This window comes from Molossus molossus, unplaced genomic scaffold (genome assembly GCF_014108415.1).
Source record: "Molossus molossus isolate mMolMol1 unplaced genomic scaffold, mMolMol1.p scaffold_m16_p_20, whole genome shotgun sequence".
Classification (NCBI taxonomy): Eukaryota; Metazoa; Chordata; class Mammalia; order Chiroptera; family Molossidae; genus Molossus; species Molossus molossus.
In genome coordinates this window covers 15,033,659-15,060,015 of record NW_023425356.1, presented here as the reverse complement: position 1 = coordinate 15,060,015, position 26,357 = coordinate 15,033,659, and the positions used below count along the sequence as shown (strand labels likewise).

Below are 26,357 nucleotides of genomic sequence, written 5' to 3'. Positions count from 1 at the left end.
ATCACAGCCAGGCGTTAGACAATACCGTGGAGACAGCAGGTGTTCTGAGTTCTGGAAAAGCCACAAAAGGAAGATAAAAATCTTTATTTTCTCATCTGAAAAAATAAATCTGTACAAAGTGTTTTTAACATACTGATATGTGATTAAGAACGTAGAGATTATTTTAAGGCCACACATTAACATTAAACAGGGTTTACCACAAATTATTTACTTTTGATTTACTGCTTCAAAATACTCGAATCAGCTGAGACCGGCTTTAGCATGTCATGAGGATATTTCCTGAATCCCCCAAGATCTTAGAAAATAAAAGTTACTTTCTGGTTAACTTCCAGTTACAAAATAGTAGTTACTTTCTACTACAGCTACAAAGTATTGAACATTTATATTGCCACTGATATCTTCCAACAGTTTCAAGACTTAGACATAACATATATCTTTCCTCTTCTCTTCCCAGTTCTGCACGTACCGTACTGTAGAGGACTTTTCACAGACAAAACTATGGCAGGAGCGTGCAAGACTTGTATACTAAATACAATATCGGGTACCTTTTGATCTAATTTGACATAATTGGCCTAAAATGAAACTTGTGTAATAACACTGGCTCTTTACAGTGCCTTTCAGTAAGGACAGTGAATGGGCAACAAACGCCACAGAATTTGGAACTTCCTGGACAACAGTCCATCAACCACACGTACTGAGCACTTTCATTTTGTGTCCAGTGGAGTAGGTGCAGAGGCAAGACTGGGGAAACAGAGAGGCAGGAACTTCCCCAGGAGTTCTGCTACTGGGGAGAGACATTCATGTACAACATTTAACTGCCAACAAAAGCAGGAACTGAGGCCTTCTCCAACGTGCTGAAAAACCCCTTTATTCACTTCCTAGTAAAAAATCAAGAAAAATACTGTTTTGTTGGACGTTATGCTGATCATCCACGGATCAGCTGGCCCTACCCATAGGTGAAGTACTGTGTAAACCACCCGATTAAGTCCAACTACACATAAAAAGAATAAAAGAAGACTACTGAGATGAATATAGATGGTATACTTAGAACAGAAAATAAGTGAAATACTGGAAAATACATGATAATAACATTTAAAACTGAGGAGGCCTGGGGGGAGTGAGGAAGAACATCAATAAGGAAATAGCCTAAAAACTAGGTCATTATCTTTGGATAATTTAAGTCATTTTCCCCTCCCCTTTAACTTCTCTGTGTTTTCAGAATTGTTCATAAGCAATAAAAACTACTTTCAAAACTTGATCAATCATTTTTTTAAATGTTTTTTTCCTTTATTGATTTTAGAGAGATAGGAAGTGAGAGGGGGCGTGAGATGGAAACATCGATGAGAGAGAACATCAATGGGCCGCCTCCTGCATGTGGGGATCGGGCCCACAACCCGGGCATGTGTCCTGACCGGGAATCGAACCAGCAACCTCTTGGTGCATGGGTCAATGCTCAACCATTGAGCCACACCAGCTGGACAATCAGTCATTTTTAAAGACAGTAGTTGAGAGATATTCAGGCTTTGGAAATTTGACTCTGTTAATAAAATTATTTTTACTTGGGGAAGGGTTGATCTTAATTATGAAAACGTAGGATCTGATATTTCTCCACATTTTGAGAAGCCCGTAAGCTTCTCCATAGCACAGGCTCACTGATTTGCCAATGGCCAGATTTGGGAACAGGAGGTTCCAACACACACAGACTATGCAGCCCCCAGGAAGGCCGAATTGCAAAGAGAAAGCAGGCCTTGGACACGCTGCCCTCTGCCACAGAAGCCACAGTGCTGGTTAACGCGTCGCCTCTGCTCTGTCTGCGGAGTTCTTACCAAGTGGAAAAACCTTTGCAAGTGAAGGGGACACTAACGTATAAAGGAAAACTCTTCAAATTCAAGTATTGTGAAAATGAGGAACACTCAAGCTAAGTAATATGGTTTTAATAAAACCAACAAACAAGGTAAGGCTCTGAAATACTGCGACTCTTTCTCACGTTGCTGATGGCTAATTCCGAATGTTTCTGTGCCACATAATGGAACTTAGCAAAGAGCCTGCGGTGGTCAGAGCCCCTGGGTAGAGAGATGGGGCTCCACCAGGCAGAAATGACAGGGCCACGTGAAGGGTACGGGCCAAGTGCTGCAGGACTCAGAAAAGAAAGCGAATGACTTGTTGCTTAAGATAGGATCAGGAAAAGCTCAGCCTGGGCAGCATTTGAACAAACCAGGAAAGCTATTAACAAATAAGAGGAGATGGGGAGAAGGACGGACGGAGCAGGCACAGCACCGAGCGGGAGGCACGGGAGCAGACAAGCACAGGGTACGACTGGGAACAACAAGCAGCTCAGTGGGCCGGGCAGAGTCCGGGAAACAGTCAAGAGGAAACAGGAAAGATAAATTAGAGGCCGACTGTGGGAAGCCTCACATTCCAGGCCTCATAGGATAAATGTGTATTTTAATTTGCATGCTCTCTTCTCTCTGCTTCCTACTTTTCACGACACGAATGCATTTCCCTGTGAGCAGATGTCCCCTCTTAGCACTAAGCAGCAGCAAACTCGGACCGCACACCACACAGAGAAGGCAGAATGGCTCGTCATCCGTCACAGTCACGCTGCTGCTAAAGGGGAGATGAGGGCCAGAGTAGATGGAGAAATATGAGATTTGTTAAATATTTAAAAATAAAATTCCTTTACCTACCAATATCTGCATGAATGCTTATTAATTCAAGGTCTATACTGGGCATTCATTTATTCCAGAATTTACAATGCACAAGCCAATAAAATATTGTTAGTTTCCATTTCTAATAAAATTACCTCACTCCAAATCATATAACTGTATTTAATAAATTTGCCATTTAAAAATATAGGTCTACTATATTCATTTCTGTACTTACTTTTGAACCTGACTAAAGAGCTACTAACTCAAGATCTACCTGAGTGATCTCATCTTCTGGCACAGAAGAAAGCTGATACCACTGCTTGAAAGTTGTATCTACCCCAAAGATTTTCATGATTAAAATGAGAGGTCTGACACCTCAGAAGCAAACCTTTCCCAGGCACATGAAAACTTCTGGTGAAACAGTCCAAGGCAGGTGTCTGGCCAGTTTGAGCACACACGGTGAACACTTTGGATAATCACTGTACACCCTGCCCCAACCAGGAACTCGGCCTTTTACCGTGTTGAGCCCGCACACCTTAGCTAAGGATTTCCCCCACAGCCGAGAATCTTCCTGCATCCACATTTAAAGGCCCTGAAAGATACTCAACTGTCTGATGAACAGTTGCCACTACATATTACTATGAATAGACTGCTCTATAAAATCATAGCTCTGTTGCACACCCAACCCATGACGTGATCCAGCCCAAAGATCTTTCCGTTTGAGACATCAGGTTAAAAAGAAACTGGTCCCTGATGCCACAATTTGACGGATAAAATGCAGTTTACTGAGAGGTTACTTTAAACGAGGGATACCTCGTTTCGAATTAATTAAGCATCTCTCTTCCCAGAAGCTGCCAGGCATGAGCGCGCTCGCGGAATTTAGTTCTTCACCAAAGTTAGTTCAGGCAAATTCCTGCAAGGGAATAACGCCGCTCATTGACCCGCATCCTTTAACACATTCCTTCTGCTTATTGAACTTAAACTCTACAAGAAACTCTACTTACAAAGATAAGAGAAAGACCACTGTTCCCTGCAGGTTAACCAGCACGGCTAGGGTCCTCCAGGAGCGGATGAAGTACCCCAACAGGGCACACTGGGCGATGCCAACTGCGAAGAAGAGGCCGCCGATTGACCCTGATTCAGGGAAAAGAGACCGGTTACTGGAGAGGTACCATCTGCAGAACGTTCCAACCCCAGTCCCAGAGCCATCCCTTCCTTGTGAGATGTCAGCAGGAAAGAAAAACCTGCACAAGTATTGAGCATCAGAGGATAAACTAGAAGAGAGGCCGGCAAGTGAACAGAAAGGAGGAAGGACAGGTGAGAAATACAAACTACAGGTGGTCAAGACGAATCCATAGGCTGCGGCGGAGAGCCTTCTGCAGTGCACACTGTACTGACATCTGCCTGGTCCATGGCCAAGGCTTGGAAATACTTTTTGCTACATGACCATGAGGTTTTTAGGTCATGAGATTATTGCAATACAGTTTGTCACAGAAGCTGTCCCTGAAATCCTTATTTTAAATCACAATCCACTTCCCAATTCTCCCTATTGCCCTCCCTACTTTATCACCATCTGATATGACACTTTATATTTATTTTTCTCTTGTCTGTATCTCCCAAGTAGGATATAAGTCCCATGTAGCATGGATTTTTGTCAGCACTGATAGGGAAAAAATCAACCATGGATTGTTAAGAATTGTTTTGCTTTGTTTTTTAAATAAATGCTGAGACAGGTATTAAACCCACTGGCTTGCCCAATCCACTTACAAATTCTATCCCTCTGTCACACTTTCCATTTCTGCTACTATCACTAATAGTACCAGAAATAGCTACTATTTATATAATAGCTACTTTTTATTGAGCATTAAGCCTTTTACATACATTATCCTAGAATGCAGGGACATTAGCCATCTACGAGTGAGGACCTAGCTCAGAGAGGTTAGGTACTGCTTGCTGTCTGAGGGAGCTGTGTATGGCAGGGCCAGGACTCGAACCCTGGTCGGTCTGACTGGAGAGACTGCATTCTGTACATTCCTCTCTCATATCACCCTTCTATGGAAAGGTGGGCATCTCATAACAGTGGACTTTGTTGATATTGTTACAAAAATTTTTTACAAAAATCCTGTAAAACAAATGTTTTCGTTTATTCCTGTTCTTAGATTGCCAAGCTATAAATAAAAATAATGACATGTATATTGTGTGCCCTAGTGAGGCAAAAGGGGAACCAAAAGGGAGAGCTGCTGAGACATCACGCTCGGTGTCAGAACATGTGGCCCGGCAAGGAGGAGAAGGGGGAGTGCGACTCCCTGGAAATCTAAGATAATCAACAGCCATTACAGGTTCATTACAGCGCATCAGATAGCACCTGGTTTCCACAAATGAGGCCGCTGTCATCCTCAGAACAGTTGGGAGTACTCAGCATCCATGGACAACAATGTAGACAAAAAGAAGAGAGTCCACAGGATGAGACTTTTCAGAGGGACCAAGTTCCAACCCTAGTTCTGCCATCTGCTGCTGTGTGACTCTGGGCAAATGACTAAATGTCTCTGAGCCTCAGTTTCCTCATCAGTGAAATAAAAATAATAATAACTACTTTGAAGGGGAGTTGTTAGTTTCAGATGAAATAATGCATGCTATACAAATTTAACTTGTCCTCCTATAGTATAGATATAGCCCCTTATATCTAGTAACCCCCCACCCCGGGGAAGTCACCTAAAAGCCTCCTGGGATATCTATTATAAAATATTGTCTACCTACCACTCCTTTCTAATTCCAAGTACACCCTTTCCCTCTTCTGGAGAGCTGACCCCCCCCCCTTACTTCATCCCTGCACTTCAAGTGGGGGCTGCCAATCAGAGCTCCCCTAGCTGCAGGGGTGACCCCAGCTGGGCAGGTCAGGGCTTTTACCCAGGATCATAAGTACTGGACGTGGTGGGGAAACCTGAGAGCTGCTGGGCCCACCCCTGCCTGAGCAGAGGAAGCTTCTCAGAGAGGATGGGGGACAGGGCTGAGAAGCATCTGACTTCCTGGTCCCAGGCACCTCCAAGGCCTGGCTCTTCTGTGGTTTGGTCACATTAACCAAAAGATTCCCCTTTATCACAGGGTCATCAGAGCTGACCCTGTCACAGTCAGTAACACTTGGTATTAATTGCATTTGATGGACAAGAGAAAATGATTTTATTTTTTAAGGAAGAGAATTACAAAGTTTATTTGAAAATCCATAATTATTATAGGACATTCTAATATATCTTCTCAGGAAATAAAAAACATAGTATTTGTTAGCATACAAGAGCTTAGAAAACAGTTAATAAAATACTTTTATGAAACAACTACAGAAGTGTTTGTTTGACCAGAAAATACATGTACTTTTAATCACATACAATCAAACATGATTGAAAACAAATGGAAGGATTTACATGCACATACAAGTACCAGGCAACATCCAGTCTTCCTGACAGGTATTATTCTTTTTGACAGCACCATTGTAGATGTCATGGTGAATAAAAAATATATGGCACTGTTAATTGCAGAAGATGTTTCCTATGCAAATTAGATCTCATATCCATGTAATCTAAAGAGGGGAATCAGACATAAGCATGAAAGTCTGATAAGTTTCCAGGGGACACAAGAGGGCCTACAGCAAAATGCAAGCTCTGATGGATCTTGGATGTGGATCTTGTGAAGACACCAGTGGAAACCTACGCTCCTCAGAAAATGGTATCAGACAGTTGGTGGTGGTTTTGAGGACAGTCTTGATTGGAAGGTCAAAGAATCCAGATAACAGGCTGGAAGATTTTGACCTTGAAGTGCCTATGTCTGTCTGTCTGTGTGAACGCTGGCTCTAAAGTCTGACTAATGCCTTCTTCGTTTTTACCTTCCAAATCTCATGCAAGTGAGGCTACTAAGGAATTCTAACATGGACCATAAAGGAGATGGATTCTGGAAAATCAAGGTCCTAACATTACCCAGTGGTAATGTGGGAGGGAAAATTAGCTCGATTCTGTTGCCCTATCACAGGTCCCTGTTCCTAATTCAAAGTCTACTCACCAAACATCAGTCTGAAGGAAGAACAAAAAGCAAAGGTCCAAATATGGAAAGAACAATATTCTTTCCTAAATTTGCCACACATAAAACTTATTCCAACTATTTATTAGCATATAAGTATTCCAACTACTTATCACCCCCAAAAAAGGAGCTTTATCAGGGGGAAAGGAAGAATATGTAAAATGGGCTAGGGATATGAGGAACTACCACAGGCGACTAGGAAAACCCAAATACTAAACTGTCCTTTTCCAAAGGGTCCTTACCACAGGACAAATTAAACATTATTAAAAGATATTTAACCTAACTGCATATAAAAAAACAGATTTCAATTCACCTATGTATCTAACAGGCTTCAAGATAGAGAGAAAATATTATTAAATGTGTTAAGAAAAAAGCACTACCTATCCATTTTAGTGTTGTCTCTCATTATTATCTCATGTGAATATTCATTTCTGAAAGTAATTAGTAGAAATCCACAGCCCAGAGATGAAGTATAGGGAGGGGTCAACAGACACAATATACTTACACATGAACGAGGTCTCTGTCACGCTGTAAACTTTCTGGCACATTATACATGGATTAATTCCTATGAATTTACTCATGTTACTGAGATTTTAATTTATTTTTTGGAGGGAATTTTCACTTGTAAGACTGTGGACCAAATCTTTCCAAAATTTTACATTCAAGAGTTTTTGTCCAGTGACTCCTTTTATGCTGTTAGGTTTTTGTTTAATTTTTTTTTCTTTATCGGTTTTTAGAGAGAGGAAGGGAGAGGGAGAGAGAGATAGAAACATCGATGAGAGAACATCGACTGGCTGCCTCCTGCATGCCCCCCACTGGGCATGTGCCCTGATCGGGAATTGAACCAGTGACCTCTTGGTGCATGGGTTGACCCTCAACCACTGAGCCACACCGGCTCGGCTCCTTTTATGGTTTTGAAAGAAACTGCGATAACTGAGGCCTTGCCCAATTTCTGCACATTCACGTGGTTTTCTCTCCAGTGCGCATCTTCACGTTTGGAAAGGTTGTGTGGTAAACGAAGACGTTTCCAAATTGCTTGTATAGATAGTGTTCTCTCCAGTGTGGGTTCTTCATGTTTCCGAAGATAGTGGACACAAGCAAATGCTTTACTACATTTTTTATATGGTTTCTCTCCAGTGTGAGTTCTCTCATGTGTTTGGAAACTTGGATAACATCAGAAGGCTTTCCCACATTCCTGACATTCCAGTATGAGTTTGTTAGGAACTGGGATCTCCGAAGTTTTACCACATTCCAGTGTGGTTCCTTTCATGTTTCTGAATCACTGGGGTACCTAAACGCTTTACCACATTTTCTACATTCATAGGGTTTCTCTCCAGTGGGATTTCTTTCATGTTTCCGAAGACAGCAAAACGATTTACCACACTGCTTGCATACACATGGTTTCTCTTCTCTGATTTCTTTCATGTCCTCGAAAACGCTGACGACATATGAAGGCTTTTCCACATTCTGTACATTCACAGGGCTTCTCTCCGGTAAACTGACTTTCCTGTTGTCGATGATTTTTATAGTATCTGAAGGTTTTTCCACACTCCTTACATTCATAGGGTTTCTCTCCAGTGTGAACTTTTCCACGACATCGAGGAGCACGAAGACAACTGAATGCTTTCGCACGTTGTTTACATTTACAAGGTTTTTCTCCGGAGTGGGGTCTTTCATGCATGTGAAGTGAGGTTGAAGTAAAGTTCTCCCCACATTCCTGACATCGACGGGCTCTTTCTCCACTGTGATTTCTCCCACGTTGGCCCAAACACTGAAGCTAACCGAGGGCGCTCCCGCAGACATCGCAACTACACAGCTTGTCTCCACGACGTTGATACTCACGTGGCTTGTCGCCAGTGTGACATCTGACGTGCATGTTATGGGATGACTGCACATGAACACTTTTCCCCACACACTGTATTCCCATGGTTACTCCAGGAAGAGTTTTCTTCTTCAGACTGAGGTTTGGAATAAGGCTGAAGTTTCCCCCACACTGACCGCCCTTTTCGCCTTCACAGAGCACCTGGAACATGGGATTTCTTCCGTTTCTCCTCTGGTTTTCATACCGGGCTTCAATGTCAGGATCTCCCCACTGCTGTCCTCTGCGGGCCAGGTTCCCGAAGGGCTCCCGCATCACAGCTCTGTGCACTTTCTTCTGGGGAGAATCCAGGAAAGACCACTCCTCCAGACTGAAGTCCACAGCCGCATGCTCAGGGCAACTGAGTCCATTGCCAGGTTTCCTGCGTCGCCCTGGGCCCTTGCTACGGACTCCCAAGAGCAGGGCAGATTACAGCCGACAGTCACTGCAGGAGACCCACTCAGGACCGTGAGGGCTGGCAACGCTGGATCCTAAACCTAATTTGATGACTTTAAAAACTGTCATGACATCCCTGGCTGGTTTGCCTCAGCGGTTAGAGTGTCGACCCGCGGACCTGAGAGACCCAGGTTCGGTTCCCACTAAGGACACGCACCTCAGTTGCAGTTTATCCCCGGCCCTGGTTGGGGTCATGTGGGTGGCGGCCAGTCGATGTGTCTCCCTCTCTCCCTCCCGCTCTATCTGAAGATACATGCAAAAATGTCCTCAGGTGAGGATAAAAATAAACAAACAAAAAAAAACTGTCATGACATTACCATGGACTGAGGTCCCAGAAGATGATGGAGACTTTTTAGGTGAAAGAAAGCAGTCCCTTTTATTAAGGGATACATTCATATCTGATGTCTAGCAAGAGGTTGCCCATGAATGTCTGGAAGTGACAATATGGATAAGGTGAAGAGATGTACATGTGGTAAGGCTCTGGGTTACTTGGTTTAAAATTTTAATAAAAAATGAACATTTTGAGTCACCACTTCTGCATGCTGTAATTCCGGAGTACCATGTGGTCATGTGACTGTTTCTGGGTCTTTAGATATTTATGCCTATTTTTCAGATTACTTTTCTGCTTGTTTTAAATTAATTTCAGGTCTTCTATTCCTGCTCAGTTTGCACGAGTAAATGCCAACCTTTGCAGGTTAGAAAACAGTGTAGTGGTGACGTCATTTTGTAAATGGCACCAATGATCCATTCAGTTTTGAAACATAAGCCATGAAGTTTCCTTGATTTTCCTTTCTCTTCCCTCACTGCTGATTTTTCAGCAAGTCATGTTCCCACCCAAATCCGGGTCAAATACACGCCTTTTCCTCATCCTCCCCTTCCCACCTACAGGTTTCACAACCACAACAGGTTTCACAACCACAACAGGCTACAGAAGGACCCCTCCATGTCTACACTCGCTCCTTCACACACCTACTGGAAATGGTCTTTCTGTAAGCTCCTCCCTTCAGCTCACACGCTGGCTTCCCGCTGCACTTGGAGTAAAAAGCAAATCCCCCATTTAGCCTGTCGTGGGCCCTGCAGCATCTAGGCCTTCAACGTGATGGCTCCCAGTCCCCCTGCCTCTCCACACTAGAGCCAGGGGCATCTTTCCAGGTCCTCAAAGAAGTCATCCCCGCCTCAGGGCTTGGCCCTTCCCATTTCATCTTCCGAGACTGTTCTCTCAGAATTTCACACGCCTAGGTCGTCCGCGTCATTCACGTCTTAGATGAAACCCCTGCATCAAGGTTTTCTCCAACTCTCCATTTCATGCAACTGTCCTCCGCAATTACTGCCTAGTCATTCCCGTTTGATTTTCTTCACTGTACTTACCCTCTTGCCTCTCCTGATTAAAACAAGCTCCATGAGAGCAAGAACTTTCCCTCACCCCCGTCTTGTCCACCCTTTTCTCCCATGTGCCTAAAGAAGCAGAGTCTGGTCCGTGGCAGCGTCTGGGGAGTGAATGGGTCCTGTGGAACAGACACGCAAAGGGGGAGCTCTAAGGGTGCAGAGCAATGTGTTGACCGCACTGGCCTCCCGGAGGGGAGGGCTATGCGTATTCTCTATGCTTGTATTTCTTTATTTTACTTTACCAGGACATCAGTTTTTTTCATTGTAAGATATTTCTATCAGGGAAAATAAATAATATATTAATATAAAAATTTTCATAGCTTTAGTATTTTATTTTGCAATTCTCAGTCATTTTCCATTATCCTCATTCTTCTTGTTAAAGCAGGATACTGCAAATTGATCAAAAATGGATGTTTTAGGTTTATACTTATGCTTTTTTTGTGAATACTTAGTGTTTTATACATACTACGAAAATTATTTTGTAATTAAGCATAATTTTTCAAGTTTTTTTTTTACTGTGAACAATTAGGCTACTTTCTACTAATCTCTCATTGCTGAACAGTGAGGTTTCCCCAACATCCTGCAGTTCATTAGCATATCTGAAGTCACAGCAGTGAGTACGGCTGTGCTGGGAACGAGCTTGGAAAGAAAGGCGAGGAGGACCCTGGGGAAGCCCGGATCGCGGGGCAGAGAGGCCCAGGTGCCATAGGAACCCTCCTGTCCTGGGTGGGCAGCGACGGGAGGCTGTCAGGGGACTCTCTCACATTTGCTCCAATTTCACCGTCAATTTGGTGACCACCTGGTTCCACTACTGCAGGTTTTCCCTTTTCTTCCTTTTTTTACTTTGCTACAGAAATTTTACTAGCCTCTCCTTCACCCAGCTTCGAGGACAAGATGGTAAGTGAAAGTTCTTTAACAGGAATCTCTTCGCTGCTCTGGGCAACTGGCAAGGGTACAAGAGACCAGGAGGTCTTCCTTTTTGACCAAAACGTGCAACTGGAAAGGAGTAACCCAGGTGACCTGGCAGGGTGGGTGCAGTTGATGCCTTCTGAGAAATCGACACTCCCCCAATAATCTGCAGGCAACCTTTCAGGATGGGGGCAAGCTCACCATCTGTGAGCAGACCCCAGGGGAGACTTTCTACAGAGGAACACAAATGACTAGTTCACGGTCAGACAGAACAAACTTTCCTGAGAAAGCAAATCTAATAGCTGGACAGAGCACTTGAAGTCCAAGAGCATTTTTAGATGCTAGGGTTAAACTGGTTCCCCACGGAGTTTTCAGGAGCAGTGCACCTCCTCCATATCTGCATGGATTTAAGCAGTACCTGCAAGTGCCCAGTAGGCGGTGCCCACACACTCGTTTAGCAGGACAAAGGCCACCAGCGACATCCCTCCGTTCATCATGCCCACCAGGAAGCGAGTTATTGCAAAGAACTCATACGAGGGGGAAAACCCATTTGCAATAGCAAATACGATGTCAAGAGCAAAACCTAGAAAGAGAGTAACAGTATTCAATAATCCAGAAGCAAGACATTTGGTAGAATACATTATATTCATTAGCCTAGAAACTTAAATGTAAACTTAAATTTTCTGAAGGTTTGTTTTTAAAAGGTTTCTCATAAAAACTGAGGTTTTCTGTCTCTGTTACAAGCTGATTTCTGTTAATCATGCATAGTTTTCAATTATTCACTGAAATGCTGGACATTTAAAAAACTCTTAGTTTCATACTAAGCGTGTCAAGAGAGAACTAGGCCGAGTCCTGTACAGCTCCTTCAAAATGGATCAACAACACAAGCTAGAAGGAAATGGATCTAGTAGACTGTCTTCATCTTTGCTCTCCTTAGAAACATGGCATAAATTAGAATTTGGAGATGCAGAAAGCACCATCCTCTCTGAAAAGTTTATAATGCAAACCCCTGGCCTCCGCCAACTATGCCGGTCACTTGACATTTGGCCAGAATCAGCGCTGGCTGCAGTTCGGCCTCTGGCCCGTGTACTAAAACCACTTCTGTGTCCACGTGGCACTTCCCCGAGAACCTCAAGGAAATAGCCCCCTTACTCTAATTCCCTGGAAACCTTAGGGAAATCGTGCTCTTATTGGTTCATGGACATGCTGAAGGGTTACCTGTGAGGTAGACCTTTTTCCTCCCGAAGCGATCCGAAAGCTGACCAAACGAGATCACTCCCACAAACACGCCGCTGAAGAAAAAAGAGCTTGCTGCGCTGACTTTGTAAGATCTGCTGGCAATTAAAAACCACTGGAGGAAGGAAAAACAAGAGAGCGACATTCAGGTCACTGGAAAGATGGATGGATTGAGTTTGCTATTAAAAAAACACACGTATGACAAAACTTGTACACCCGAACATCGCTCCTGCATCAGCCACAATTAACCAGAGTTCAGGAGAGCATCCGTCTTGGACGACACCCGAGGACATCCTGTCTGCAGAAACACCGGAAGTCGCTATTACAATGTGCTCCGCTGGGCTCTATACACATCTCATTACCGCACTGAGCACGGTACAGAGCAGCTCAGCACCGACACCTCTGCTGGCTCTGTCCTTCGCAGTAGGCCCCTGCATTGCTAGAGCCCCTGCGTTCCATTTCTGACACCCAACATACTACACGACACATCAGAGGTAACAAATAAATGTCTCTTTTCTCCAATAGATTAGTGGACTTAAAATCTCTTGAATTCTTTTCTCAAAAATAATTAAACATACAATTACCATATGACCCAATCATTTTATTTCTTGGGTATACATACAAAAGTACTGAAAGCAGGGATTCAAACAGATATTTGTATACTAATGTTCATAGCAACATTATTCACAATAGGCGAAAGGTGAAGCCACCTAAATGTCTATTGACAGATGAGCAAAATGGGGTGTATTCATACAATGGAATATTATACGGCCTTAAAAAGGAATAAAATTCTAATAGGTTAATAAAAATTGCAAAAAAAGGAATTAAAATAGAAAAAAAGGAATAAAATTCTGACAAGCTACTCTACATGGATGAACCTTGAGGACATCATGCTAAGTAAAATAAGACTGTCAAACAAACTCAAAAAGAGTCTGGAGGCCTTGCTAGACATAAATGGTAAAGGTTTATTCACACAGCTGTGCATAGGTCCAGAAGTGTCCCAAAGAAGAAAGAATAGTTAAAAGTTCCTCTAGTAAAAAGTGCATTCTGGAGAATTATGAGTCCTGCATTCTTAGCCCTAGGATTGCCCAGGATGGTTGTCGGACAGATGGTTGTCAGGCAGTCAGGATGACAGACGCCAGGGGGCTAATCAGATGGTCTGGATACGGGGTCCTTCAGAGGGTCAGCAAGTGGTTATCTGGAGGTCCAGATGTATGTCCAGGCATAGACACAAGACTGGAAAGTTCAAAAATGTTTAAGTTCCCAGGTTAGTTAGAACAAGAATAGTCTTTCCTCATGCCTTAACCTTCATAATGATAATTTTAGCAGCTTGTAAAGAACTCCATTTTATATATTCCCTATTTTCACTCTTTCCTCATACATAAAGGGATGTTGTATGATTCCATTCATGAGAATGCAAAAATATCAACGTAGCCACTTCACAATCAAGTTGGAGCTGCTATCCCAGAGGAACTGTCTTGTCTTTCTCCTCAAACCTTTGCAGTCTGAGGCAAAATAACCTGTGAACCGGTCCTAAATCAGCACTGTATCCCAAACAACTGCGATGACAACCAGACTGAAAATGAAAGACATTCTTTAGAATTGGCATCACTATGTTAGCTTATCTGTACCCACAGAAATGCTTTCCTTAGCTTATTAACACTCATAAGAATTCCTTCAGTATATTCATGAAGTTTTCCCCTTTCCTTTGTCATAAATACTCCATGCCTTCGCCTCCTAACCAGAACACTATTTGGGTTTCTGCCTGAATTAGTGCTTTGAGAATAGCTATTATTTTGGATCTCAAATAATATTTGTTGCCTCTTATTTAAGGCCTTTTAATTTTAGTTTAAAAAATATGATGTGATTTACAACAAGAAAGGTATATTTGGTCTTCATCCACTGTCCCTGGCATACAGCTCCTGAAGCCCTGTAATTTCCTCTACAAGAGCCACTGGGGTAACTTTTGTTACAATAGTTCTATTCCCTGTTCCTGAAAAAGCTTCAGAGCAATAAAGGTGATGAGAGGGTCTTGTTATTTACAACAAACCCCTTTCAACCACACCTGAGCATGTTAATGAGGTGACTTTTGGAAAGCCACTTAGATGGGGGCTGGTTGCCAGGGGAAACAACCCGCGTGATTAGAGTTGGAACTTTTGGGACTACCCCTAGGCTTCCAGGGAGGGGAGAGGGGCTTGAGGTTGACTCAATCACCAATGGCCAGTGTTTTAATCAACCACACCTACATAATGAAGCCTCCATAAAAACCCAAAAGGACGGGTAACGAGAGCTTCCAGGTGGTGACACGTGAGGTGCAGGGAGGGTGGCTGCCCAGAGGCAGCAAGGACGCCCCTTCCCCATTCCCCATCCCTCGCCCTGCGCATCTCCTCCATCTGGCTGTTCTGAGTCATATCCATCTATAAACACCAGTGATGTAGTACGTAACCCGTCTTCCTGAGTTCTACTGACCTGGCCCTGAGGCTACGGCGACCAGATTCCATTCTTACGTAGGCCTCTTGGCTAAGGCGACTGAATGACTCCATTTTTATCATCAATGGACCTTCCTTGATATTTTACCAATAACAGGTTAATTACCCCTAGAAGTAAAGAAATGTTGCCTAAGATTATAGTTGCCCCACGTGTTGGGAGGCATCTGCAGGCACTCTGAGCCCGGTGAATAATGCTAATTTTGACTTCTGTAATCGCTGTCACCCCCCCTATTGTACTGGTCCTCTGGGGGGGGGCGCAAAAGGAGGATGGGGCTTCTGTCTTTAAAATCAGATGAGCAAGAAGAATCATGACTGCTGATCTGAGGGGAGACTGTGCCCTCCGCAGCCTGCTGGTGAGAATAAAGCGCTCCTTTACAGTTTGGCTGTGCGTCTCTGTTATCTCGCTGACACATAACACTATGAGGTGCTCTCGCAAATGAATCCAACCCGAGGAGGAAATCGTAGGACTCTCTGATATATAGTCAGTTGGTCACCAGTACAGGTAACAACCAGGACTTGTGACTGGTGTCTGAAAGAGGTGGCGGGAGCAATCTTGTGGGACTGAACCCTCAACCTGTGGGATCTTATGTCAACTCCAGGTAGACAGTATCAAATCAAAATTGAATTGAACTGTAGGACACCATATTGGGGTGGCAGAATTGCCTGATGTGGACTCCCCTGCCCCCACCCCTGTGCCCACACACACACACACACACACACACTTGGTGGTGTCGACATAAGAAATATTCAAACCTGTAGAGAACTTTTATGCATTTATTTCAGCCAAACTGATGGTAATTGCCAGGAAACAAAATCTCAATGGAATAAATAAATGCTCCAGAAAACGTCAGTTTTATCACCTATTTTATACATCAGAATCAAAGGAGAAGTAAGGGGTCAGTCACATGCAATCCACTGGTGACAGATTAGGGAGGTGGGAGAAAGCGAAGTGGGGAACCTCTGGGACTAGATAAAAAGCAAAATGAATAGACACACACTTCTTTTACATTTGTGGACAAAGGACAATTAACGGCTAACCATTAAGATGCTAACAGTAACAGTAAGGGGTCCTGTGGTCTCCTGCTCTGGTGTAGTGAGTGGTTCTGGGGTCCCCTGCTCCGGTGCAGTGAGGGAGGGGTTGGGAGAAAGGAAATGACTCTGATGGCCCAAAGCAATGTTATCATTGGGGGGGCGGGGCGGGAGGGCAGGATAGGGAGTAGGCTGTCTGGGGTGGAAAGGAGAAACATCTATAACATAAATTAATTAATAATAATTTAAAAAAGACAACAGACAGGCTCAGTTAATGTAAAATTTGACCTTTGTCAAGGAAGATGCCAGCCTAGGATGTGACTACCCACCATGACTCACTTGTCGTTAGGAAGTCTTCATTTCAGACCACCCTCTGTGGCTCCTTTCAGACTCTGAGCTTGGAGGGCCACCACACAGGCCTCCCGAGCTTGTCAGGACTAGGAGGTGGGCCCTTTCCGTCCACACTGGCCAGAAGTGTCAGAAGTGAAGTCACTGACAGTGGAGGAGACACTGCAGAGTGTTTCTCCTTTACCTGGAGTAGTTGATCCATAGACACAGAGAATGGAACAGTGGCCTCCGGGGGCTGGGAGGATGGGGGGTAACCGTTTAACGAGTACCAGCTTCAGCGGGATGAGGAACACATCGTGGAGATGGACCGAGGTGATGGTTGCACAATGTGAATGGACTTAATGCCACTGGACTGTGTGGATGAAAAGGGGCCCGGGGAGGCCTGCATGGCGGCCCTGCAGACTCAGTCTGAGAGCACCACACAGGATGGCCTGCACACAAGTTCCCCACTAAAGGCGAGTTGTGGTGGGCAGTCACATCCCAGGCCTGGAGCTTCTGTAACGAAGGTCACTCTTTGCCGTGAGTGAGCCTGCCTGCTATCTTTCTGCATCTAAGATGACATAATCCATTTTCCAGACCCCTCGGGGCACAATCTCCCACCAGAGCACCAGACCACAGAACCCCTCATATACCTTGTTTCCAGCTACCATCCCCAGGTGCGGTAAATGTTAACGTTAACTACCCTGTGCCCACCAACGTAAAAGTGTGCGTCTCTCCACTTCACTCTTTATCCAGTCTCGGAGATGTCCCCGCTTTGCTTTCTCCCTCCTCCCTAATCACCACAATGAATTTCAGGTAACCCTCCTTTATGTCTCCCACTTCAGTTCTAATGTATAAAGTAAGCTGCAAAACTGCCATTTTCCAGAGCATTTTCTCAATCCGTTGGGATTTTGCTTCTCAGCAGCTGCTGTCAGTTGGACTCAGATAAACTCAACAATTCTCCACAGGTTTGGGTGTTTCTTACATTGACAACTGCATACTGCAAAATGGTGAAAATGATACATTTTATGTTATGGATATTTTACCACAATGAAAACATCCCTTGAGTACTAGTCTCTTCTATTTTAGGGAAACTTATATGTTTACAGGGAAAGTGATCATCTTCTGCCTCAACTGCCACCATCTACAGCCCTGTCTAGTGATGGGTAAGGTGACCTTTAGTATAAAGATAAAATTCAGCCTGTGTCGGAGAGGTAGCCTCAGAGAACTAGGAGAAAGCTCATCTTTCCTCCTGGCAGCCCCTTTGCTGGAGTCAGCAGAGACAGGGCCAGGAAGAGCCCCTTCTCACACACCTGCAAGGGGGCACCCCACCTCCCCCCTTTCAGGCCACCCCTGTCCTGTGACTGGTGCACCGGGACTCCTCTCCTTCTCCTGCGCTTCCTGTGAGTCTGCGTCGGTGAGGGTCTGGATGAGACAGCATCTACACCTCTGCGCTCTGTGCAACAGCAGCCACAGGCGTCCAGCACGGAGACAAACGGCCCAGGCCCCTCCCACATGCTGCGCTTTTCTTCCAAATTCCCCTGTTCTTCGCGTGGTTGTTTAACAAGGTTACTGAACTGGTTTTCCTCACCTTCCGTGGATTAGAGATAGTAAACTAGGGTGTTACTGCCCTTAGATAGAGTGATCAGGAAGTTGCTCCTTTTGGTGGCAGTCATAACTTCAATAAGAAGCACTGTGTTCTTAAAACAACAAAAACGAACTGTTCCAGACACTTTTTTTCATTTGGGTATTCAATAAATATTTGATTAACTTCTACTAGGGGTTAATAACTATTCTAAACACTGGGAATACAGATGCGAATGAGCTAGACACGGTCCCTGCTCTCATGGAGAGTAAGTGCCAGTGGAATAAGACAGACTTTAAACATGTGAGCACAGTGGGAGAGACCGGAAGGAAACCTCTTTCAACAGGTGGTCAGGGAAGGCTTCTCTGGGGAGTGACATCTGTCACCTGAATGACAGGGGAAGTGACCAACCCTGGAAGGCTGTTCAGGGAACATGAGAATAAGTGTCACGGCCCTAAGGAGAAGACACATCCGTGGGCCTCCAGCGGGGTGGTGAGAAGCAGGCCCCAGAGGGGGCAGGCATCAGACCACGCAGGGCCCTGAGCCAGGGTCAGCAGCGGGGACTTGAGGCCAGTGCACGGGGAAGACGCTCCACTGCGGATTCAGTGTCTGGAGCTCACTCCGGCGCGCAGAGACTGCCTGCCAACAGGAGCGGGGGGCCGGGCGACTGCCGCAACAGCTGGGGGCCGTGCAGGCTGCCGGGGTGACATTTTCCCAGGTCAGCAATGAATCAAACAATAAATATGTAGGAAAAGGGTGGTGTCACAAACAGTTCCAGAGGAAATCTGATTCAGGGACGAAGGTCTGGTCAAGTATGTCGAATGCTGCTTAGAGGTCAAGTACGATGAGAACAGAGACGGGCAGTGACGCCTGCAAACAAAATGGACATGAACACACACCTCAGAGGAGGGCGAACAGAAGCCAGACTGGAGAAGGGGACTGAGGCCTGCTCGTCTCTGCCCTCCTGGCGAGCTGTCTATGACGGTCCCTTCACCCAGGGTCCTGGGCCCTGTCCCGAGCCTGCTTCCCTGCAGGTTCACAAGCCCTCATGCCCCTCCTGGAGCTCGACACTCACATCCAGATGCTCACGCGGCATCTCCTCCGGGAGCCCTCGGCCTCCAGCCTTCTCCAGCCCGTCACCACCAGCCACCGAGTGGCTCAAGTTAAACTCTCCTTTCACTCCCCTTCCACATCCCTTCATCAGCAAGTTCTGCCTTCAAAACACTCCCAAGTCCGTGTCACTCTCTCCATCACTGTTGCTATGAGGCCGCTTTTCCTGAGACCTGAGATGAGAGTAGGTAACCGAACTTCAAAATCAGCAGCTCGTTCGAAGTTCACATGATCAGACTGGAATCCACTGCCCTTCTGTGACAGAGAATCTAGCTTGTTTTGAAATAGCCACTTTTCCGTAGTAACAGACTGTGTAGCCAGGCGCAGCCCCCCAGAAAGAAGAATGCCCCAATCGCCCTCACCGCTGGTATGGCCTTGTTACCCAGCTCTGCACAGTGAACGCAGGCAGAAGCATCATGTGGCAGCTTCCAGGAATGTCTCTGAAGAGACAGCTGGTTTACTCTTTGCCCCCTTTTTTTTGTTTCTACTCTCCTAGTGCTTAGGATGTCCACTTGAAAGCTGGAGCTCTATCTGGAGCCATGATAAAGAGGGAAACATACTAGGGATGGTCAAGTCAAAAGCTGGAAGGGGTCTGGGTCCCTGGGGACACACGGGTGGGGCCCAGGCTTTGGTATATTTTTTAAGTTCTCCAGATGATTCTCATAGGCAATCGAGTTAAGAATCCCTGTCATCCTCAATAACTGCATAACCTCTAAATTCTTGGTTTTGATTATAATAGTCTCAGACCCCTAAACCCTAGTCTTCCAACTCTTCCTCTAGTACCCACACCGCTCCAAACATTCTTCAACCTCTTCAAGACCTCCAACCCCCAAACTCTACAGTAAGCATGGCCTGAGTCATCAAAAGAGATTAGATCATGTTAAGAAGCCCTGAATAGCCCAGCTGGTGTGGTTCAGAGGCTGAGCATTGACCCATGCACCAAGAGGTCATCGGTTTGATTCTCGATCAGGGCACATGCCCAGCTTGTGGGCCCAATCCCCAGTGGGGGGCATGCAGGAGGCAGCCAATCGATATTCTCTCACATCGATGTTTCTGTCTCTCTCCCTCTCCCTTCCTCTAAAAATCATAAAGAAGAAAAATTAAAGAAATAAAAAAAAAGAAGCCCTGACTTAAGGATCTGTAAAGAAAAAGGCAAAATACATTTTAAAGTTTCACACAAAAGAGATTCTTAAAGTCCTGGAATTTGAAGAAACAAATTTATTTTAGCTATATGGATAGTTCTATGGTAGAATTTTCAACTCATGAGGTGCCTAGGGTGACATTTTTCCAGGTCAACAATGAATCAAATAATAACTATCAGGTTGGCCTAGAAAAGAGAGGGTCATATTTGTCATGGGGATAACCCTTCTGTTACGACAGCAGATAAACAAGGCCTCTACGACTCGTTTTTAATACCTGGGAGCTCAAACACCTGCTTTTATGATTTCATGTTCTTAGGGTTTGTTTTGGTATTTTCATGCCTTTGAAATCTGGCCTGCAGCTTCAGCCTCGATGATCCCACACCGCAATTTCTGCTGGTCTGATAATATGGCCACGATGTCTGGTCTGGGCTCACACTGCTCTGTTTTGTTATTAATCAATAAAAAGTGGTTAATGCGGCTGCTCCATAACGGACCGTTCTGCTGACCACATCTGCAGAACTTCTCCAACCCATCAAAAAGGCCATAATACCAGCCTTCCACAACTGGATAGCTATCAGCCCGTTTGGCAGAGTCAGGAAGAAGTGGCCCAAGGGATGTCTGATCAGCAAATTCCAAATTCTGATTCTCAGGCTGCCAGTTCCAGTGTCAAAGTAATTTCCCCTCAGGTCATGCTGGCTGGGCTGATGCATTCCCGTGCCCCTCCTGGAAGGCATCGGGAAGTGAGGGGAGGTTGGGAGGCACTGCCAGGCTTTACGAAAGCACATTGGAGCGTGCGAAGCTGGACCCAGAACGGGCGCTGGACTCAGGCCTAGGGCAGAGTGCTCACCACCAGCTTTCTAGATCCCCTCCCCTCACATGTCAGCTTTGGGCTTAAATGTTTTGTTTTGTTTTCAGTTTTTAAAACTTTTCAAATATAATTTACATACTTATCACATATCTATTATGTGAACTAAAGAGTTTTATTTGTCAAAGCTCAGACAAGATATGCCGGGACAGTGATCCCTATAGTACTGAGAAAATGTACTGGTATAACCTGACTTCAAAGTTTGGGAAAGACATTACCCACCAGACTAGACTCAACTGTTAGCTTATTTCTTTGCCCTTTTGGTTAAATATTTAGCATCAAGGTAAAACCTAAACCAGCATATCACCAGGACATCAGAAATTAAACTATAATTAACCCAAAAAATGATGTTCTTGAAAAATGTGTTTTTTATGAGGCTTTAAATTTTAAAAATCATAAATGTATAACCCATTCAACCCTTAATTGGCTAGAGATTGTTAAAGTGATGCTTCTCCTATAAATGACAAGCCAAATTCTAGAGCTACAGAACTAATTTTCTTTTTTACACTAATTCATTTCAAATTGAAAAATCACTTGCAAATTTAAAAAGTGGGAAATCTTTTCTTCTCTCATAACAAAAGGAAAGACAATAAAGACAAAATATTTTCAGTCTCTCAGGATGACCTAGCTACATCTACTTTTGTTTTATAACCAACATCTGCATTTTTGCTCATATGCTCACCACCAAGACTAGAGAATCCACACATCCACTTACACTGTACCTTCCAAAGGATCTGCGGGCCTCCCAGGACAAGCCAGGGACAGTCATTCCTTCATCTCCAGGAAGCAGACCCGAGAGGAAATCGGGCACAACTGGAGACAGGCACCAACAGCAGGTGCCTCGAAAAGAAAAGATGAAAGGAACATAATACGGCAAATACCGTGCGAGCCCAGAGCCAGGTGCCGGGCGGCCTCCCAGCTTGCAGAGGGAGGAAAAGGCAGGCAAGCAGATGTGCAGGGGGTCGAGGCAGTTACCACCGACTGGGTATTAATCAGGCATCTGGGAGGAGTTTCGTTTATATCTGAATTCTTACTGCTTAGAGGCTGAGGAGAACAGCCGTCTCCCAAAAAGGGATAAAGTACTGGTGGATGTCAAGACACGCTGATGAAGCCGCAATACAGAGAACGGACAGGGGCCAGCATGGGTGTGGGAAGACCTGTCAGAGGTCACGACAGTGATCCAGGTCCGCCTGGACAGGGCGGGGCCTCAGAGAAGAGCCGGCTTCAAGCTAGTTACAGAGACCTGGGCTGAGTCCTCCATGAATAGGTGTTATCTGAGGCCACTAGCATGGATTAGATCAACGATGACAGAGTGAAGCTTGAAGTTTTAAAGGGAGTAACAAAATGTCTTAAAATCATCACAACTTAGGCTTTGTGAAAACATCACAAATCAAATCAATCATTTTTCTGATGTGGCAGCAATCTGATAATCTGAAAAAGTACATTATTGCTTTAAAATAGACTGCATGCTTATATGATCCTAAAACAAATTAATATCTGAGTAATGAAAAATGTATATCAAAGATATGTCAAATAAGAAGGCTGTAATACCCTTATAACCAGACAATTAATAACCAACCAACTTCTGCATAATATTCTCCTCTAATACCAACAACCGCCTTTTAGAATAGGCACGTTGTTGTTATTATTCCCTATTTATAGCTGATACAACTGCAGCCCAGACACGATCACACAGGAATAAGCAGGTGCCTGGACCTGATGCCAAGACATGTCTCAAGATCTCCTTCTCTGCGTACTAACTGCTTGAATTAGTCAGTAGAATTCCGGAGCTAACGAGTGACAGAACATTGTATTTGAGGGTGTTAGACCAAAAGCACAGAAATCACAGTAACCCTTAGCATGAGTTCCAACTAGGAAGCTCTGAAAAAAATCACCTGAATACGAGAAGGAACTAGAAACAAGTGGGTCCTGTGGCCTAGGGGAACATAACTGGGGGTGGCAGGGAGGGAGAAGGGAAGAAGGACGGTTCCATGTCGAATAGGAAGTTAAGGTTCCCTGGCCTGTGGGCTTGGCAAACAGAAGCCTGGGGCTGGGGGTGAGAAAGAGAGAGTAATGTATTTTAAAATCACCTGCCAGCCCTGGCCGGTTTGGCTCAGCAGTTGGAGTGTCGGCCTACAGACCAGAGAGACCCGGGTTCGGTTCCTGCTAAGGACACGTACCTTGGTTGCAGTTTTTCCCGGCCCTGGCTGGGGTCGTGTAAGTGGCAGCCACTCAATGTGAGACACATCGATGTTTCTCTCTCTCTCTCTCTCTCTTTTCCTTCCTCTCTCATAAATGCAAAAAAAGTCGAGTAAGGATAAAAATTTAAAAAATAAAATAAAATCACCTTCCAAAGTATTGCGGTTTTTTAAAAAAGAGATTTATCTCTTCTGCAGTACATGCTTTAAATAAAAATACTTAATAAAACTTCTATTTTTTAATTGCACTTTTATCATTTACGTACTTCCGTGTGATGTTCTGGGTACCCCACGATACAAATGAACCCCCCAGGTTGCTATGTTTTCTTTTCCTCTCAATAGCACCTTCCTGCCCGCTGTACAGGAGCCCGGATTAAAAGCGCTGTTTCTGTGTTGGCCATGAATATCAGGAAGGCCCAGAGCAGGGACACAGGATGACAACACACCCAGCCCTGCTCTGAGCGCCTTCCCCCTGGCTCTGTCCATGTCACAAAAGTGTTTGTCTCTGCTTCAGTTTTCTCCTGCGACTTGAACTCCTCCCTGCCTCCCTGCCTCACACACATACACACGCGCGCACACGCACGCATGCGAGCACACACTCTGTGTGGTGACATTTCAAGGTACAAGAGTTGAGAAATGGGCTATCAGCACAGACCCTTCTCCTGGAAGAGGCAGTGGGTGGGTCAGAAAGACCCTGTACCCTAAGCTTTTACAAGTGTGGTTTGGTCGCTTCCCTCCCCACGCAGGCTCTGCCCCTCCGGTCCTTGCTTTGCCCTGCAGCGGTTGAATGTGGCACTACCCAAGGCGTTACCCACGCAAGAATGATGTAGTTCCACTGCAGCCACCAGGGGAGGGCACGGCCCCCCAAGGGAAAACACACATTCCTCATTCCACTTTTGCCAGAAGGCTGGCATTTCCAGGAACTGATCACTTTTACACACTGTGCCTTTGGCCTGCCACCCAGCCTCCCCTCCACCCCAGGTGAGCCCCATTCATCCGGGGCACACTGTAAGCAGCTCCCGGAGTCCTGCCTGACTCCCGGGAGAAGGGTGACCACGTTCTCCTTTCTGCCACATTCCTCTTCATGTTTGCTTCCAATATGACGTGTGGTGAATTATTTGTTTACTCGTCTCTCCCCTACGATGCTGTGAGCTTCTTAAGCGTATATATGTACCCCCAGTGCTTAGCTGCCAGTACCCGCCAGCACTAATTAAATACTTGCTGAATGATTTATGGGGTGAGAGTAAATGCTAGTCTTACAGGCATCTTCACAGACAACATCTCAACATCACCATGTCCAGCATCAAGCTATGAGTTTAGGGACAGGCAGGGACTACTTAACAAGTCACCTTTTCCTTGGAGTCCCTGAGTGGCATTCCCACCGCAGGGAGGGCGAGGGAGACTTGGAATTCGAAAGGTTTCCCTTCTTCCTATAGCCAATCGGACATCCATGTTTTTATCATTAGCTTCTACATCCATGAGAAAGAAAACTCAGGAGGAAAAAACTGGCATTTTTTTTTAAAACACAGCTGGAAAGCTGTTAAAGCAAAATGTGTGCCCCTGAAACACGCGTTCCCAAAGCTGAGTGGCTGCAGCAGGGCCCGCTGAGGGCAGCATGGAGGACCAGGCGGGGGTAAGGACCGCGCCGCGGATGACACACAGACTGTCAGTGACTCCGAAAGCCAGGCAGGGCCCTGGCAGGCCCGGGCTGGCACCTAAACGGTAGACTTGTTCACCAGCCTGGTGTAGACCATGCGTCCCACGCATCCTTCCCTGCACGGATGTCCAGGGCATGGCCTACCTGGTCATAAAGAACAAGGAAGACCAAGGCCGTGTCCCTGGCTGTCCAGGTGGGCCAACCAAAACGGGCAAACAAGACTGGGCACGTGCTTCCTGATGGAGCATCTTGTCACTTGAAGTCCTGCTGCGATGAAAGCTAAGCCATTTGACAAGTGCCCCAGCCGCTCCCAGACCCCAGCTTGTCAGCATCTCAAGCCCGGGGAGCAGGAGCAAACAGCAGCGTCTCCCCACCTGCAGCACGGCCGCAGCGCTCTGCACCCCGCCGACTGTCCTGAGACGTTCCGAGCTATTCTGATAACAGTTCCAGCTCCACTCCATCCCCCACTGTCCTGTATTTCGTGCAACATATTTACAGTTTTAGACATGAAAAATCTCACTTCAGGAGAAAATCGGGTGATCAGAGGCCTTCTGTGATTAGGAAGAACTCGGACAGCGTGTTTCAGGAACAATTTCATGGTGATTAACTAACTTGCTTCATTTCAATGTAGTTGTCACTCTGAATTACCACTTAATGGGTGAAGTGTGCAGTCTAGAATAGTCAGTGGTACAGGCATAGGAAGCAAGACATTTAAAAAAATTAGCCCCCAAAGCAATTATTGCAGTGAATTTTTCAAACAGTTTTAATACGCTGTCTTTTGACCCCAGGGTATGGCTTCGGGAAAATATATTAATCTCAAGGTAATAATCAGTCAATTTCAGTTGTTGTACCTACAATGTTATTAAAGATTCCAACCTTACTCTTTTTGCTGCAAACATTAATTAAGCATGATAATTGTGTGTCTCTGTGATATTTGGTCCCTTCTGAATGAGTCAGAGCTCAGGGAATAATTTGAATACGGCAGACAGCAATTTGCTACATAAATTCACCCCAATGGCTATTAGCTCATTTAAAAATAGTCAAGACTCCTACATTAGAGGAGTTTTTTTCTTGCATTAATACCAAGTTAATCATGTCTACATAACCTTTTATTCACCCTTCCCAAAAACCTCCATGAGTAACTTCTGCAAGGCCTGACCTGGACATAATAAGGAGCTGGTGAGAGTTTTAAATAAGCTGACAAACAAAATACAGCCAGAGGCATGAACACACGGAACAGCCTGATGAATGTCGGGGGTGTGGGAGTGTGGGGGGTATGGACAAAAGAAGGTGAAAAGATTAGGCAAAGAACATACATGCACAGCCCGGGACAGTGTGGTGAAGGCCGGGGGAGGGCTGGAGGAGGGGAAGGGAGGGTGGGAGTGGGGTACATCTGT

General features: G+C 45.2%; 1 protein-coding gene across 1 annotated transcript in view; it reads right to left on the bottom strand.

The window, feature by feature from the left end:
• SLC22A15 (solute carrier family 22 member 15) overlaps window positions 1-26,357 on the bottom strand; it is an 80,962-nt gene that overhangs the window by 31,383 nt on the left and 23,222 nt on the right. The window contains exons 3-5 of the mRNA XM_036273412.1: window positions 12,541-12,673; window positions 11,741-11,905; window positions 3,653-3,782 (exon numbers count right to left, since the gene is read on the bottom strand). Coding sequence (XP_036129305.1) covers window positions 3,653-3,782; window positions 11,741-11,905; window positions 12,541-12,673 — 428 coding nt within the window. The remainder of the gene's footprint in view (window positions 1-3,652; window positions 3,783-11,740; window positions 11,906-12,540; window positions 12,674-26,357) is intronic.